The 17445-nt window shown below is 36.2% G+C and overlaps 1 protein-coding gene across 2 annotated transcripts; it reads right to left on the bottom strand.

Moving 5' to 3' along the window:
• Positions 1 to 9939: 9939 nt before the first annotated feature.
• On the bottom strand, positions 9940 to 13905 carry LOC104585721 (putative NAD(P)H dehydrogenase (quinone) FQR1-like 1). Of its 2 annotated transcripts, none has more exons than XM_010242690.2 (4): positions 13750 to 13905; positions 11627 to 11720; positions 10510 to 10772; positions 9940 to 10380 (listed from the first exon to the last, which is right to left on the bottom strand). In XM_010242690.2, exons 1-4 carry the CDS (start codon positions 13770 to 13772, stop codon positions 10149 to 10151), a joined length of 612 nt encoding a protein of 203 aa, XP_010240992.1. In that variant the 5' UTR covers positions 13773 to 13905; the 3' UTR covers positions 9940 to 10148. The 2 variants fall into 2 exon arrangements, with proteins under 2 accessions (XP_010240992.1, XP_010240993.1); XM_010242691.3 differs by lacking the exon at positions 13750 to 13905 and adding an exon at positions 11860 to 11878.
• Between the last annotated feature and the right edge of the window lie 3540 nt (positions 13906 to 17445).

Below are 17445 nucleotides of genomic sequence, written 5' to 3'. Positions count from 1 at the left end.
CCAGCTATGAGCTTCTTGGAGCTCATAATAGTCAATGGCTTCACCACTTGTGTAAAAATAATGTGCATGTAATGTGATTTGAACCTTCACCACTTGTGTAAATAATTACTATTATTATAACAAAGCTATGACCAACTTGCTTGTTATTTGGGAGTTAGCTTTTCCTTTTAAGTACATAAGTATAAGACTAATGGGTTTGGGCGGATTGGATTGAGTAAAGGCGGGTATGGATTGAACCCAACCCATTTAATTTTATATAACTGGGTTATTAATAGGTTAATTAGCCGGTTAGATGGATTGGATTGAAGCTCAACCCAAACCAAACCCAACCCAACCTACCCAATTGCAACTACTAATCATTGGACATACCACATCTAAGATTCGTAGTTATGGAATTCAGCATATCTAGGTTTAGATCATCCTCATCGGAAGACAACACTGTGACGGTATTTGTCATTGTCGCTGTGTCAACCAAAGGAGTTCCGGATTCAACATTATTCTTCCCCGACGAGACATTATCTAATTGGCACAGGCAAGGGTTTTCAAGAATAATCTCAGCATTATCATTCGTTGAAACAGAAGCCAGGACCTTGCCATTTTGGGAATCCCGAACAAGGATCCATTCTTGGTTTGGTTTTGTTGGTAGATCATTATTTTGTTTAGGAGGTGTTGGATTGGTCACCTTGTTATGTTTGTAATCAATTGATCCATGACCAATTTTATAACATGTCTTGCAATAGGCTGGAAGATTTTCATACTCCACTTTCTGCTAGAAGCCATCCCTACCAGAACTAATCAACACTCTTTGGGGGTGAGAACAAGGCATATCAATCTCTACGCAAACCCTAACCGCCATTGTTCTTGAAAGGGTAATGGTGGTAGGGTCGAACCTCAACACTGGACCTATAGCCTGTGCAATTGATCTCAGCAAACCTTCTACATAGAAATTTACTAGGACATATGAAAAATTGATTCAAACTGGCACAATACTAGGTTTCCACCCGGGTTCAAAGTTAGGTATCCATTTAAAGAGCCTAAACACAAAGGATTTAATTCTGAAAGCTTCTCTAAGCCAATGCTTCAGACAGTCCTCCTCCACTGCAAAGCGAATAAGTATGTGTTTCGTATCTAGTGCAATCACCCAGATTTCACTCTTAAGATCAAAGGATTTGCAGATAAAATCTTTCAACAAAGGGAGAGCCGGCCTACCATGCATGCACTTACCAATGAGAGCCCACTTGAAGATCTCATACAATTGTTGAAGAATGTCATCGGGGAAGACAATAGTTGGTTCCCCTTGTTTGAGAGTGGTCGGAATAACAAGGACCTGAAGAGAGGGTGTAGAAATCGGTGACAACTTGGAGAGAACTACAACAAATGAGGGTTTCTGGGGCAGATCCACATATTGGGGTTTTCCATGAGAGAAGGGGAGGAGAGAGAACACCTAGGGTTTCGAGCCCCTCATCCTGATGTGTAGCCAGAATACATTGAGACATGAGTGCCTAAGAACCTTACGATCATTTCAACTTCAATATGGAGTAGGTGTAAAGGAAGTAGGGAAGATTAAGGTGGTATCTGAAATGTTTAGATCACGGGCCATCATTGGACTGCTCAGGTGCATTTCAAATGTGTTTGAAAGTCTTAAATGCCCCTCATAATATTGAAATGGACATCCCTTTTTAAACCCTTTTTTTTTTCATTCGACTCCTAACTATCGGTGATGCAGAGACAAGACTCGAAGGAAGATGGCGACAGAGAACTCAAAGAAACTATATTTGTCGGCCGCCACTGCCGCTGTTATCAGTTGGCCGACAGCAGTCCTGTTTGATTTCTCAGCAACGACGTTCTTAGTCCACGGTCCTGTTTGATTTTCCTCTCCCTCCCTCCCTCTTTCTCGCGTTCTCTCTCCCCTGTCTTCCCGCCGGCCGCCACTATCGCTGTTATCAGTTGGCCAGCGGTAGTTCTATTCGATTTCTCAACAGTGGCATTCTCAATTGACAGTCCTATTCGATTTCTCTCTCTCTCTCTCTCTCACCTATCTTCCTACCAGCCGCCACTGTCGTTGTTCTCAGTTGGCCGGTGGTGGTGCTATTCAAGATAAGCAATAATGAAGATCTGAAACTCTTGATCTAGGATAAATCCGTCAATAACGTCTATTTGAAGGAAACCCTTGATCCAGGCAGTAATGAAGATCTGAAACACAACTCCAACAATGACAACTCCTACGCTCTTTTCCAGTGGGGAGTCAGATAACATCAGGGAGTTGACGAAGATTTGAACGGCTTGGGTTCCGAGTCTAGCTCGGTGGTTGTGTCTGTGGAGTTCATGAGAGGGAGAAGGAAGCAGTAGGGAAGGTTTCGAGAGTGGTAGAGAGAAGTTGAATTATAACTTATAAATTTATTTATAATAATTATCAAATTATAAATTTATTTTTAATTTATAAATTTATTAAATATTAATGTTTTTTTATTTTTTATAATTTTTATTTGTATTAAATATTAATTATTTTAATTTTTATAAAATTTTAAATATTTAAATATTTTTAATTGATTAATTTGATAATTATTAAATATTTTTTTTCATTGTTTCATGGACTTTATTACTATTTTCATTATTAATTTAACTCTTAATAATTTATTTTTAATATAAATTTATATGTATTTTTCAATTTTATTCTTATTTTAATAAATTATTTTTTATTTTTTATAATTTACTCATATTTTTAATATTATTTTGAATTTAATAAATTATTTATATGAAATAATGAAAATTGAACTCAAATTACCACATATTCTATTTTAGGGGTAAAATAGTAATTTAGGGAATTTCAGATGTTGAAAGTTTGATCAACACAAACAACTTTATCTATTCAAAACCTCTAAAAAGTAGAAAAGCATTCTTGCATCTTTTCAGATTTTAGACTCTTAATATCTTTTTAACTTTTTAGATTTATCAAACGCCACCTAAGGCTACGTTTGGTTTGATTCCCACAAACCAAACAGAGCCTAAAGGATGCATAGAGTAATGATTATATTCTGTTTTTGCTAATAAAATTTCCTTATTTTTCTTAATAATTGAAGTTGTAGAGATAAGCTTCTCTCAAAAAGGGTCTAGGCGAAGAGAAATGAAGATAACTATTACACTTTCTCCTTTGCAATTGAAGTTTCACCTTTAAAAGGTAAATTTACCTTGTAAACCTCTTATACTTTGATGGTTTTGGCCCTTTCTTTTTCATGTTTTTTATTTGGATCAGAATGTGAGAACTTTAGGGGTGGCCACGAGCCGAATTTTTCACGAGCTATTCGAGCTTGGCTCATGAAATGCTTAGCTCAACTCTGTTTAAAGCAAGCTTTGAGTTGAGCTCGGTCCTGATACATAGGCTCATCTGTCGAGCTCGAGCCCAGTGAAGCACGGCTCATGAGGCTCGCGAGCCTAGTATAACAAATAAATGAATTTTTATTATATACACACATACATACATATATACATACATGCACTCATACATGCATACATACATATACATATAAATATATAAATATATAAATATGTATATATATATATATATATAATAAATATTTTTTATTATATATAAAATATTTTTTATATAATTTTTTTATTTTTTATGTATAATAGTAAATAATTTTTACAATTCTAATTTTTCGTATGTAAAATAAAAACAGTTTTTTATATGTATATTTTTTATATTTTATATGTATAGTAATAAATAATTTTTATAATTCTTATTTTGGTGTATGTAAAATAAAGAAATATTTTTATATGTATAATTTTTATTTTTTAGAAAAAACTTGGCTTGTAGTTGAGCTCGAGTTGAGCCGAACTCGAACTCAAATCTCTAGTTCAAATCGAACTCGAGCCTAAGACTATTTTAGCGAGACGAACTCGAATAACCAAGTATTCGGCTCGACTCGAATCCACCCCTAGAACTTAGACGAGGATAGATTTAGAGTTTAACTAGTTTTTTGCATCTGTCATTTTCATCTATAATTGTGGCCTTGAAGGTACTACCCTACTATCTAATATTGTGCTAAATTTGGAATGGGAATGGAGATGTCACTGAACGTGCACTCATACAGCAAAATAATAGAAAAACAAATATATTACCATTAAAAGAGAGATGTTTTGAACTGAAAAAAAAGGAGGGAACTGTTGGTGGGTGTATGAGTGTATTAAACTATTAGTTTTCATCAGTTCTTATGTAAAAAATCGAAACAGAACCTGTTTTTGATTTATTTTAGGTGACTATTTTCTCCCTTCTTTTTTTCTGTATCTCTGATGCAATTATCAGAACCTGTTTTTACAAATCCTCCATGGCAGTTGGAGCATATTTACATATCTGAAGGTGAAGGTTTCAGGTGTCCTCTTGTTGTGTATCTTTAGTAGGTGGCTGTTAGCTCCCTTTTTCTTTTATATCTCTAATTGAATCATTAGAACCTATTTTTGTAAATCCTCCATGGCAGTCAGAGCATATTAACATATTTGAAGGTTGTAAAACTTGGAATGCTTTCCAACGTTAGACAGAATTTCAGGGTTACTAAATAACCTCTGCCCTACAATTATGTGCAAGTTACTAATGGGCTGTTCTATTTCTTACATCTCATCCCCCATTCTAGAAACAAATCTAGTTGTATAGCAGCTTTGAGTTTTTAATCAACTATCAAGTCTATTGGTATATGATAAAATCTTGGCCAATTTTTTAACAAAAACTGACGAAAGTTAGGTCCATTGTTGGTCATGGCCTTTTAGGAGGTTCTGAACATAATAGTTCCTTTTAGCTTAGGGTGGAATGTTGATGGTTATATAAGGATTGATCAAACAATATGGCTTGAAAATTTTAGTGGAAAAGGATTAGGATCCAGGGGGTGATAGTCCTAGTAGTAGTGGATCTCTTTCAGAAGTCATATGAAATATTTCTGAGAGAGTTATGGATGACACGAGATAATATTAAAATGAAGGAAAGTCTATATGGGATTGTGTTTAACTTGTAAAAAAATCAAGTGTAAAGAATTAGTATTATTTTGTACATGCTTGCATGCATAAGTGTGACCCACAGGTACCATATGTGCCATAGTATTCAAAAGTGGACCGGATCGGGAACTGGTTAGGTGATTAGTTCCATTTTCCCCAAAAATCAGATTTTCCTCCAAAATTATTGATTTTGGTCAGTAAACCATTGAACCGGGTGGTTAATTGTTTGAATGATTTTGACCATTTTTTATTCTTTTTTAATTTTTTTATTTTTTGTTAGAATGGTCTGAGCGTTCAGTACTGTTTGACCCAATCACCGGACCCCTGACCAGTTCAATCTTTGGGTCGATTTTAAAAACCATGATATGTGCAATCGAAAATATAACTCGGGCCCACATTTGAATGTTTGCATAGGTGTAAATTAAAGAGTGAGGGCCACATGTGAATATTTGTATACATGAATGCATGAATGGCCCCAGATATATGTGTAAGCTCAAAATGCGAGTGGGGCCCATATTGAATATTTGTACAGGTGAATGCATGAGTGGGGACCATGGGTGATAATTGTATATGTCAATATGCATATGGGGAAGTAGGGAACACATTGATGTCTTATACAAGGAAATGCATTAGGGGACTCACTTTAGTATTTGGCATATGTAAATGTGTAAATAGGAATCACAAGTATACTATTTGCATGTTTGAGTGTGGTAATGAGTCCCATACTTTATATTTCACATGTGTGCTTAGCATATGTTTATTCGGTACAATTGCTGCAATCAAATGATCTTCTAGCTTCCTAGATCTACCCATGTAAGCCCTTGCAGCCTGCTGGGTCTTTAGCTGTCAGAATATCTTTTAGAGAAAGACTTACCAAATGGCTTCATAATTTCATGGGTGCGTCACGTACGTAAATACATGTTAGATATAGGTATTATTGAAAAAATTAAACTTAATTATAACTAGTGATTCATTGTTTTGGTCAAACGGATTTGCGGTTCAACCATTTGGATTAACAGATTTTTGATTAAATCAATAGTTTTGACTAGTTAAGGTGATGTTTGGTATTGATGTCCACTTCTTGAAAATCATTGTCATGTGATTATGTGAGAAGTGCGTCAGCACTAGAGGAATCGGTATTAAAATTTCTGTTTGGTTGGTCAATTTTTGTTATTTTCTAGAAATTAGTCAAAACTTCATTCTTGAAATTGGCCATTTTCAGTGATTCCTTGATTTCTAACCAATTCTGATTTTTTTTTTGAGAATGACATAATATCTGATGTGGAATAGAATAATAATTCTAATACAAAAAATAATTGGCCCTTGAGAATTAATACTAAAACTTAAAACCAATTTTCAAAAATTGACATACATAATAAAAATGATATCAAATAACAAAATTCACCATTTTTTGGAAAATCCATAAAGAAAAATTAGCATCGATGCCAAACATCACCTAAAATTATTACGGTTGAAATGGTTCAACCACCTAGATTTAGTTGAAATGCTATATCGCACGGCAAGGACCTAATTTTTGTACATCTCTATCGACTGTCATATATGCATAGACTTTTCAAACGTATGTTCCCGGTTGGTACATGATCCATGTGTGTCATGTGTCATGCAATATTTATTCCTTTGGACAGGGCTCATGTTTTGCTGACCATCAGACCCTGTATTTGAAAAAGACCCATAATGTATTTGAGAACCTCACATTAGACAAGGCAAAACTTCAAGTATAGACTCCACCAGAAAGATGAATAAAAATATTCCCTTCCAAAGAGTTCTAACTTGTAAAATCTTCAACTTGCAGATTTCTATATTATTAAATCTGAGAGCATCTGGTGGGGTTTATGTCTACCTAATTTGAGAATTTAATCTCACTATAATTGGAGCTGGAAGATGCTAGTTGCAACTGCCAAGGGATGCAATTTCCATGGTTTAGGTGTGCAAATCAAGTCCCCTGTCTGATTTGAAGAATTTACAGTGTTGAATCTGGGATTTTGGGTTGGGCCAATTCAAATTTTAACAAATTCTCAACCTGACAGAAATAAAGGACAAAAAGTGAATACATTCAAAACAGCCGGACGCACAAAAAGACAAAAAATGAATACATTTACAATAACCGGGTGCACGAAGCTCTCAGCAATGCAAGGTCTGGGTAGCCGGGGAGGTGCAAATATATGCAACCTTATCCCTATTGCTCAGTTTGAAAGGAGTACAAATGCAAATACGTACGATATAAATACATATAAAATAATATAAAATACAAAGTTTTATACTCTACATATTTATATTTCTACTCCTTCTAAAGTAAGCCATATAGATTTATAGATACACAAAGAGACTGTTTATAAACAAAATTCCGAAAGTTACTCCATTAACATCATTGTAATTACGCAGAACGTAATTCAAGAGCACTCACAATAGCAGATAGAAAATTGATTCAGAACATGATTTTGGGTGCTGTTTTCTGAACACCTTGACCGGAGAAAAACTTTACATTTCAAGCCCAAAATCGAGTTTTAGTGATAGATTGACCAGGTAAGGAGGTATGGGAAACATTTGGCTTATTTCAATTTTGAAGTCCAAATATAAATCCCTATTTAATAATTGTAGTCCGTCTTCAAACAAAGAAGTTGAAAAAATTTCTTTCTGGTGGATTCAACTACCATATAGTAAAGATGTGATACTTGAAAAATTTGTAACCGATCAACCGCTATCATAGAACTGGTAATTAATCAGGTGATACTAATCAAAATTTACAACTGGGTTGATTGGGGAAAGCTCTTCTGGTATGATCTCTTTCTGAAAGCATAGATTTTTCCATCTTTATAATTTTTTCAGCTAAGGGGAAGTATTAAGGATCAAACGGATCGGATTGGATTCGAATCAAGGTATATTTAAATTTGTTCCCATACTGTTTATGTCGGATCTGATAGGACTTGATTTGAATTCAAATCCTATTGGTGAATCAGATCTTCGGATCTGATCCAATCCGATTTGTTTTCTTTAAAAATTAATAATTTATTAAAAGAAAAATAAAATATACTAATTTAACTAAAGTAAAAACAAAAAAACACAAGTATTTTTTTAATTATTTTCTTCATATATATATATATATTTTATAAAAAAAATAAATAATACAACAGATTTATAAAAATATAAAATAAATAATATATATTTATATTTATAAATATATAATTATTCGACAAAATAGGATCGGATCATATTTGCACCCCTAGGAAGTACGAAAAGCCAAGGTTGAAAATTAAAGCAGGTATATTTTCTTTGAAGCATGTGGTTAGAGTTGCTATCAGAATGAAATGACAATTTTTTTTCCTAACCACATATGAGTGAGATCCGTTGATGGATCCCCAAATTGGAGTGCACCTTGGACCCTGTAAGTGGAGACTGCCATTAAAATACGTGTGGTCTGTTTTTACATGCTCCAAGGTGGACTTTTAATGGAGATCGCATTGTAATTGTTTTGTCATACGCCCTTACATTGTTAGATTATATATATATACAATATATTGGTATGTTTGGTTGTCGAGAAAGGAATGGGAAGAGAAGAATTCTTCAAGAATATTTAATTTTTCTATTGTTTGTTTTGAAAAAAGAAATTGGAATGGGATTTCCCGAAGAAAGTCAATACGTAGGGTTACACCAAAATAGAGGCCTTTGTGAGAAAATTTTGTCGAACCAACAACCCAAAGAGTGTGGTCTTTTTCTTAGGTGCTGTCCAACAGTCATTTCACCGACACCATTTCAATGATTTTTTTGAAAGATAAGCTCAGATTTGGCATCCTCTCACGATTTCTGCCCATTCCAATATTTAGTTTTATTGGAATGGGACTGTTCACCTTCCTCCTTTTATTGCTAGGTTTGGATGGCAAGCTTCCTGTGTAAATGACTCATGGGTAACCAAGCTCTCATTTTTATCACATTAGCATGCGAAACCTCACCTGTGCATGGAAACTTTGGCATAGTGGTGGCATTGATGCCAAACACCTACGCTTGAACAGGATTGTGTTGCCCGATTTGTTTGCACATGGGACCTTTGGCAGGATCATTTTATGGGAGGAAGGAGATGTAAACTCGAGTTTCTTCACCGGAGTCACACTGTTTTGATGCGACCCCAAATCTACGATTTTAGGATCTTGCATCCTAATTTTTTCTCATCCCGTCCCCCTCTTTCTCTCAAAACAAATATGAAAAAAGAAAATATTTTTAAAATATTCCCTTTTTCTCATCGGAACCATAGCATATGCCACAAAAGGGTGTGGGGATTAAAGGAATGGGGGATGGGCTGCCTACACCCGGCTGTGTAGTCCACATGATTCCATGAAATTCAAAAAAAACAAAAACTTTTAAGTACTTTTCTTGTAATATTGTTTATAATTAATTTTTTTAGTCCTGACTGAATTTAAAAATCGAATGCTCTAGGCTACGGAAAGCGATGTAAATGTATTTTACACCATTCTATTGGTTTAAAGGTTACTTTCGATGTAAATGAAACCAGAATTATTAGATGCAAATGCTTATATCGTTTGTATTGAAGTTAATGTTGATATTGATTATATCGATATAAAACTTGATGCAAGTAAGGTTTTACATCGACTTTTGGTGTTTCATTCCACTCCTTCCAAATGGCTACAAAATGGAACTCAAGTGTAATATAACACCAATCCGATATTTAAACCAAACAAATACAGCCCTAATTTTTACAGGTTAACCAGGCAGTTTGTCTGTCCAAGCAGCAAAAATTGTTATTTAACCAGGTCCCGGAAAGGCCACTGGTTCCTAACCTTCGTGGTCGACCCATCCGGTCAGGCCCGAGCCTTAAAACATATTTTAGAAGACCTAAAACCTAGCCGAGTCGCACTTGGCAGGAAAGATGTTGACAATCTAGATATATCATCAAGTAAAGATGTTGAAAAATAGTAAAGGTAGAGACAACAGAAGTAACATACTGTATCATTAAAAGTCAAAATCACTGTAATGAAAAAAACACATAAAAAGCTCGTGATTGGAAAATACACGTCCAACAAAGAGCTCATTATTTTTATGACCACAGGGAACTAGGAATTCAAATTTCTATTAAAAAATAATTGCAAGTATACAATGCCAAACAGTAGCTGTATAAGGGTATATGGAAATCAAGCAGCTCCCTTGAGCTTCTTTGCGATGCCAGCAATGTACTTCCCCTGGTGGAAAGCTTGCGCCAGTTCAAGCTCTGATGGCTGTCTAGAACCATCCCCAGCGTAAGTTCCTGCTCCATATGGGCTACCACCCTTCACCTTCTCCATCTCAAACATGCCAGCACCAAATGTGTATCCAATGGGTACAAAGATCATCCCATGATGAGCCAGCTGAGTAATGGCCGTTAGCCTGTGAAATATCCCCAAATTATCAAAATACAAAAAGAAAAATGTAATGTTGTTTTCCAAGGATATTTAAATTAAAAGAAAAAACCCTTCCAGGCAGAGTAAGGAATATGGAGCATGCATAAGAACTTACGCAGTAGTCTCTTGTCCACCGCCTTGAGATCCAGTGCTGTAAAAAATCCCTGCAGGCTTTCCTGCCAATGATTGCGTTCTCCATAGACCTCCAGTTGCATCTAGAAATGCTTTAAATTGAGCAGCCATCATCCCAAATCTAGTGGGGAATCCGAAAATGAGCCCATCAGCTTCAGCAAGCTCAGCTGGTGTTATGACTGGAACATCACTCTTTGAGGGAGCACTCATCTTCCCTAGCACCTCCTCTGAGAGTGTCTCTGGGACCTGTTTTTAATAATCAAAGACTATTAGGATATTTGCCTAGATCTGCTATAAGTTTGTCAAAAATAAATAAAATCCACAATCATCACATGAACAGCGACTGCAAACATTCTGAAAAATAGGAATTTTTGCCTTCTAGCACCAGGGTCGGAGAAACTCAGAAAAGCAGGACAAAATCCTGTGAAAAATGCTAAATCCACAAAACACACATTAAATAAATGGGGAGGGGAAGAACATCGGAGAAGCATGTGAAGAGGAAACTCGGACATAGCATTGCCCAGGTGGAATGCATCCGCATCAAATAGCCGTTAGTTTTTTTTTTTTTTACAGGCAAAATAGCTTCTATTCTAATTTTGTGCACACTTTTCCATTTTCCTATTCCTGATGGAAAAAAATCCCAGCATGAGAACAGAAGGAACTCAAATATGTCCAGTTCCTATGGACATCTAATTATTGTACACACCTTCTTGGAATCGCCTTTCAGTTTGCATATGCCAAAAATACTCAATCATACTACATAACATTTCAATTTAACTTATCCCTTCTTATCACTGAACTACTACATCCTCTTCTTACAGCAATGTATATTCCACAAATTTTATTTTTGATGAGCAACTTACACAGGAAGAATTGAAACCTCAGCATTTCTTGGAATTATAGCACACTCTTGCCAATACATCAATGAAAGGGGCACTCAGATGCTTATTTAGTGCCAGTCCTTTCCAGTTAAATATTTAAATATGAAAGTGCATTCAAAACTACAAATGGTTTCATCACACCATATCATAATACACCTTTACTATTTCTTACAATATTGGGCTAATGGGACAATGATCAGGGGGAGATAAGAAACACACCTGCCATAGTTTTGCTTCCACTCCTTCTACAGATGCAGCACCTTTCTTTATCTCTTCAGCTAGTTTTTCAACATGCCCGTACATGGAATAGTACCTGTAATGTCATGTTGGTGTTCAATCACCATCATTCGAAGAAAAAAAATCTATTGAAGAAGATTGATGATAAAAACATGAGGAGAGAAATATCAATGATCTGTTTCATACTTCAAGTATGAAAAAGGACTTCAACCTACAAAGTTCATGGTAAGGTAATAGAAACTGAAAAGCTGAGAAAGCATTAGCGGGTATACTGTGCACCGAGGTCCACAATCTAGAAAGTATGCATAATGTCAAAACGAAATGGACAGCCTACCTGCAAATGCACGGAATCAACATCCAACATAAATCAAAGTGGTTACATGACCACCGCACCAAGTGTCATGTATGAAAATAATGAGTAATAGTTCAGCAGGAATCCACCTATAGAATCATGACATGACACAACGGATAGGATACTTGAGGCAGAAACCATTATATCGAGGACCTCCACTATATATTCCAATCCGTTATCTTGGTCAGTTTGGTATAAGATTAAAATGAAAGATAAAGAAGCAAGGGTTTCACTGGAATTTAATAAGCTAAATGATAAAAAAAATTGTGTTCTTTATTTGCATAGATACATAATATGTCTGCACTCTATTTACTCAGTGATCAAGAAAGGCTATCAACACAAAGATACTGGAAATATCAGCCAAGAGGTCCAACTTGGAACGGATAAGTGGACAATAGATTTGGTTGACCTCATCGGATTCTACTTAGTGGACTTTAATTTAGCTTTAGAAATAAATATCTCCTTCAACAACCTGTTTTAGCAAGATTATTGGATAACATAAAGCTACTATCCAAACTAAAATTCAGAAAGCTAGACAAAATTTGGTTATGAATCAATATCCGAGTAAGAAACCTTTAGCACCATCAAATTAAAATTTAGAATGGTTCCACTATAGGAAAATTTGACAATGACAGGAAGGAACCTCTATAGACACAAACAAAATCCAACAGACCAACCACCTAGATTAGGACGATGAAGTAAAAGCATCAAAACGACCAAACCCTGCGGCACGAAAGAGGAAAGAAGGGTTCTGGAACATCTTGTTCTGTTTTCTTCATTCGTTTACTAAAAATAAGGGAAGATGAAATTAGAGTAAGGCTTAAGCAAATGAGCAGAAGCATGAATTCCTCAGTAATATTTTATTTCATATATCAATATGCAAATGATCAAACTTTCAGCCCTAGGCTCCAATTTAACTGGGTAGATGTAATTTAATGATTCGTCGAGAAGTCTTAACGAAAATAAGACTAACGAAATTTTAATCTAAAAAAGAATAGAAGGAAAACAAAATGCCAAACACCCAAACGAGCTGAAATCCAGGTTAAATAGGAAAAGAATCTAACTAAAACCCTAGGGTTGATGAAATTTCATTTTCTTACAATTATTTCTTTTGATTTGCATTTTGTCCATCGATAAATTCCAAGAATTCATCTTTCACCAAAAACAAAATCCAACAATGAATCCGCCGCCAAAATAGAAATATCAAATGCAAGAAAAGAAATAGAGAAATTTCGGCAAGTCGAAGCTCAACTGGTTAAGTTAGGCTGTATCTTGAATAGGTCACCAAGAAAAGCAGAAAGAGGAAAGAAAAAAAAATATTTTTAATTCCTTAATCGTCGAAAAATGGAAGAGTAAGGTCACCAACAACTACCCAAGAACTGCAAGAAATTCTTCACAATTCAAACCAGTAAAACGTTCCATCGATCTTGACTCGAAATGATACATCTTACTCTCCTCCGGAATGAAAAGAAGAGAAAACAGAAATAAAGACAGAATCTCTCGCTCAAATAAAAATGATCACAAATAAAAAAAAAAAACGATCTGAAAATCCCGAAAAAGAGAAAGAACGCAAAATGTAAGCATGGACAGAAAAAGGAGAAATCCAGGACGAAAGAAGGTTATTCAATTGAATTAGCCAAAAATGCTAGAATGAAAATGATCAAAGAAGAATTGCCCGTGTGATCAACCAACATCCCGGAGAGAGAGAGAGAGAGAGAGAGAGAGAGAGAGAGAGAGAGAGAATAACGCTTACACAATATAGACTTTGGTCGCCATTAATCGAAGTGCGAGAATGTAGGAGTAATGTCTCTCTTTGTGTCTCTTCGAAATCGTATGGATGAGGGGATGAGAAGAGAAGGGGAAGACCTCAGTTGAATTTATATTGCACCACTAGATTAATTAAGCTTTTTAATTAATTCTAATTAGTCACTAATTACAACATTAGTGGGGGGTTTTATAATTGATCTGTTGTCACGCTCCATCATCATTCTCTCGCCTAATTTTTTTTTTCCATAAAAAACGAAAATTAAACTAAAATAGTAAAATATATTAGAGTCAAATGTTATGCCAGTTTCCATATTTCAATATAATGCAGAAAATGACTGTTTTTTTCTTGATTAAAGACTAGACTTTGTTAGTTATTAATTTAGAAGTCATGTAGTGGGATCATAGCCGTTCATCAACCGAGACTTTTTACTTTTTTTTTTTTAGCTGTAAAAACTGTATGTAATTTTATCTGATGACACACATCCTGTCGCCTGTGCTACGTCATCGAGGCCGTGTCTATCTTTGACCGGGGATTCGCGCCGAGCATCTAGACTCTTTAACGGTTCAGATTCATCACATTTATTAATCCAATCCACATGCATCGGAAACACATACACATATAGTAATACATAATTGGGAAAGTATTTAAAAGTACTTTTTATTTAAAAATTAAAATCAGTTGAAAAAAAATGTTTCCCTTCAAAATTTTTATCTCTCCGTCTCCGAGAAAAAGAAACTGGTCTACGAATATTTATTGGAAGGGTAAATGTAGGGTACCGGAAAGGAGACACATAGGAAGGCGTTGCGGCGTGGCAAGTTAAAGAGCCCCAAATAAACAAACACGTGTTTGGGTCCTATGCTGTGCGCCTGTATCAAGATCAAGAATGTGTCAGCTCAGGAGTCAGGACAAAAAATAAGGCTTACGTCAGGAGGAAATAAGCAAGAGATACAGACGTGTAATACAGAAATGGGAATTGGGAATTTGTGCCAACAGAACACGTTCCAACCCTACCAACATCATCTCACACTGCACATCTTAATTAGAGACATTATAAAAGTGAGACCTGACATCATGTATGAGATGTGCGGTGTGAGATGATATTAGTAAAGGGTTGGAATGTGTCTTGTTAATAGGTGATCTGTGGTCTCTAGAAAATGGGCATGGGCATCCTGCCTCTGGACTGGAATGACGATGACCCGCCCGAGTAGTCCAAGTGTTAAAGCTAACACGGCACCGTGGCGTCGTCATTCACTGTCAACTACTACCACGACAGCATGGGCAGCTCTCCAATCTCCATTATGTTGGAAGAAGGATTGATCATAGATGATCAAACAGAAATAGTGTTATGTGGCTGTTGCTTACTTGATGCCATGTGGACGGACATGCGGACCTGGTCATACATGATATATTCTTCCATTGGAAGTATGATATCAGAGTAGCGTAGGATATACAAATATCATATCATGATTCATGGATGCGCCAGAAACAGCAGGCATTGGCCAACCAGAGCAGAGAGCATTGGATTTGAATTGGTCTCCAGTTAGTGGCTGTAATTCATGGCGGGCTGAGACATCATTTTCGTTGGTCATGCTCAATCAACCATTACACATATATTTGTAAAGGTTGAAATTGAAGATCAACATAGATGATAAAAGTAGTAGTCCAGTCTGCAGTCTGGTAGCTGCATGCCTGCGGCCTGCGGCCTGCCGCCCCGCCCTACCCTTCTATTATTAGCATTGTCATCTACGCCATGAAGGAGTAGTACTAGTACTATCGCCAGGTGGGGCTCCCGCTGCCCAATCCCATCTTCCATTCGAGAGAGATTGACAACAAGCAAAGTATTAACCTGGATAAAATGTCTGGAGATGGAAAATGCTTTTTTTTTTTTTTACAAAAATAATTAAGTTATAGGAATTGGACCATTTTTTTTTATTTGTTTTTGGTATAAAACGAATTCATTGCATATCAAGAGACGAGTTATTACAACCATGAGGATGAATCATGAATGCGCTGCTGGGTCAGCCAATTGGGAGGGGAAGACATCCATATATTATATATAATACCAAAAGGCGAAGACTTGCTAGCAAGCATGTGAGCAATTAATTCTATTTGCCTCCCTACTAACATAAAGCCACCTAACTGAGGCAAAGGCACTTACTAGCTACAACCTTAACGTCTCCTAAAACAAAACAGATATCCATGCATAGATTCCACCTCTGTAAATGTAAATCCATTGAGGATGCTAATCAAAACAGAACAATCAGAGGAAACATTATTTAAAAAACAGAATCCCTGTTCCTTTGCCAGTTTAAGCCCATGCTAAATAGCTAATGCTTCTGCAAACAAAGCTGATCGAAGAGTGTCCAACAAGCTTTAGCTGCCACAAATATCATTGCGAATGATTATGCCATTATGAACTGAAGGGATGGCGATGCTGCTAAGCGTTTGGTTTCGGTGGTTTTTCCGAGTCGCTTGAGTTCCTTCCTGTAATAGCCTGCTGCTAGCATTGTTAACAACAGAAATAATGTCAGATTCTTTGCCTTCAAAGGTGAGTTTATTCCTCCTGAGCCAAATGCGCCAGCATAAGACTACAAACACAGAAGTAATGTCTTTTAACTGATATTTCCGGTAACGAATTATCATTTACCCAAGGCAGCAACCACTCTTATCGAAAGGCTGTAAGCGAACCAAATTGGTTTAACTAGAGGACAGTAAAAGAGGGAATGTTCAACTGTCTCTGGGCCTGAATTGCATAAAGGACACTCAGAACGGGATTCTAAGATGCATGGATGGCTTTCCAAAGGGAAGTCTTAGCTTCAGGCACAGAACGGGAACTCCTAATCACTTTCCACAGACCACAGACGGGCTCCGCTAGAGTTTGCATCAGATAACAGAATTGGGTTTTCATTGCCTCTGGCTTTTGCAATTAGGTAAGAAGATTTAACAGAGAAATTTCCACTACTCCTAATGGACCAACAGAACTTGTCCTCACAAGTAGAAGTCGGAATATAGATCTTTGTGATCTCATTTTCTATCTCAGGGGGGAACATATCTCTGATAGAGTGCATCCCTGCGGTTTCTCCATCTGAACTCTAAAGCCTGGAATTGAAGGAATTCAATGGATTCTCCATTATTTCCATCTCTCCAAAGACCCCATTGCTTTAAAATCTCCTTCAATTCCCTGCTCAAATGCATTGCCACCCCCATGAGCACCCACTTTTGGCCTCCGAATTAAAAAAATTTTCACCATGAAAATGTTTTTCTTTGTACACCTTGGCTACTAGCAAGGAGTTAGGATTCTTACAAATTCTCCAGGCTTGTCTCGCCAAGAGAGTTCTATTAAACACATTTTGGGAGTCAGAGCAAATGACAATCAAGAAACCAAGATGCGAATTGAGCTCCCTGCAAAATAGCCAATAAATATTCCTCCTCCATAGATCCCGAACTAGAAGATCTTCCACCAAACACACCTAGACAAGAAAAAGTGAATTTGATAAGCAAATGCCTCTAAAAGAACAAGCTTGTGAAGAAATTAAACCTCGGCCCACCAGTAAAGAGGACTAAGCTCATATTAGTGTGGAAAGTTAAAGGTGAAATTTGCCTACGGAACAGGGGGGAAATAGATTCAATAGAGGGTTGGATTATAGATTGAAAAAGAGAGTTGATCCGAGATAGAGTCCT

The sequence above is a fragment of the Nelumbo nucifera genome, chromosome 1 (genome assembly GCF_055504915.1).
Source record: "Nelumbo nucifera cultivar China Antique chromosome 1, China Antique-T2T, whole genome shotgun sequence".
Classification (NCBI taxonomy): domain Eukaryota; kingdom Viridiplantae; phylum Streptophyta; class Magnoliopsida; order Proteales; family Nelumbonaceae; genus Nelumbo; species Nelumbo nucifera.
Note: the sequence above shows the minus strand (reverse complement) of the source record. Positions and strands in the feature narration are given on the sequence as shown.

What these genes read in the sequence shown, in the direction of transcription:
- LOC104585721 (XM_010242690.2), bottom strand. Translation starts at nt 13,772, where the DNA reads ATGGCGACCAAAGTCTATATTGT. An exon ending in TGGAAGCAAAACTATGGCAG is followed by an intron (nt 10,773 to 11,626) that starts GTGTGTTTCTTA and finishes TATTAAAAACAG; the next exon opens with GTCCCAGAGACACTCTCAGA. An exon ending in GGTGGACAAGAGACTACTGC is followed by an intron (nt 10,381 to 10,509) that starts GTAAGTTCTTAT and finishes GATATTTCACAG; the next exon opens with GCTAACGGCCATTACTCAGC.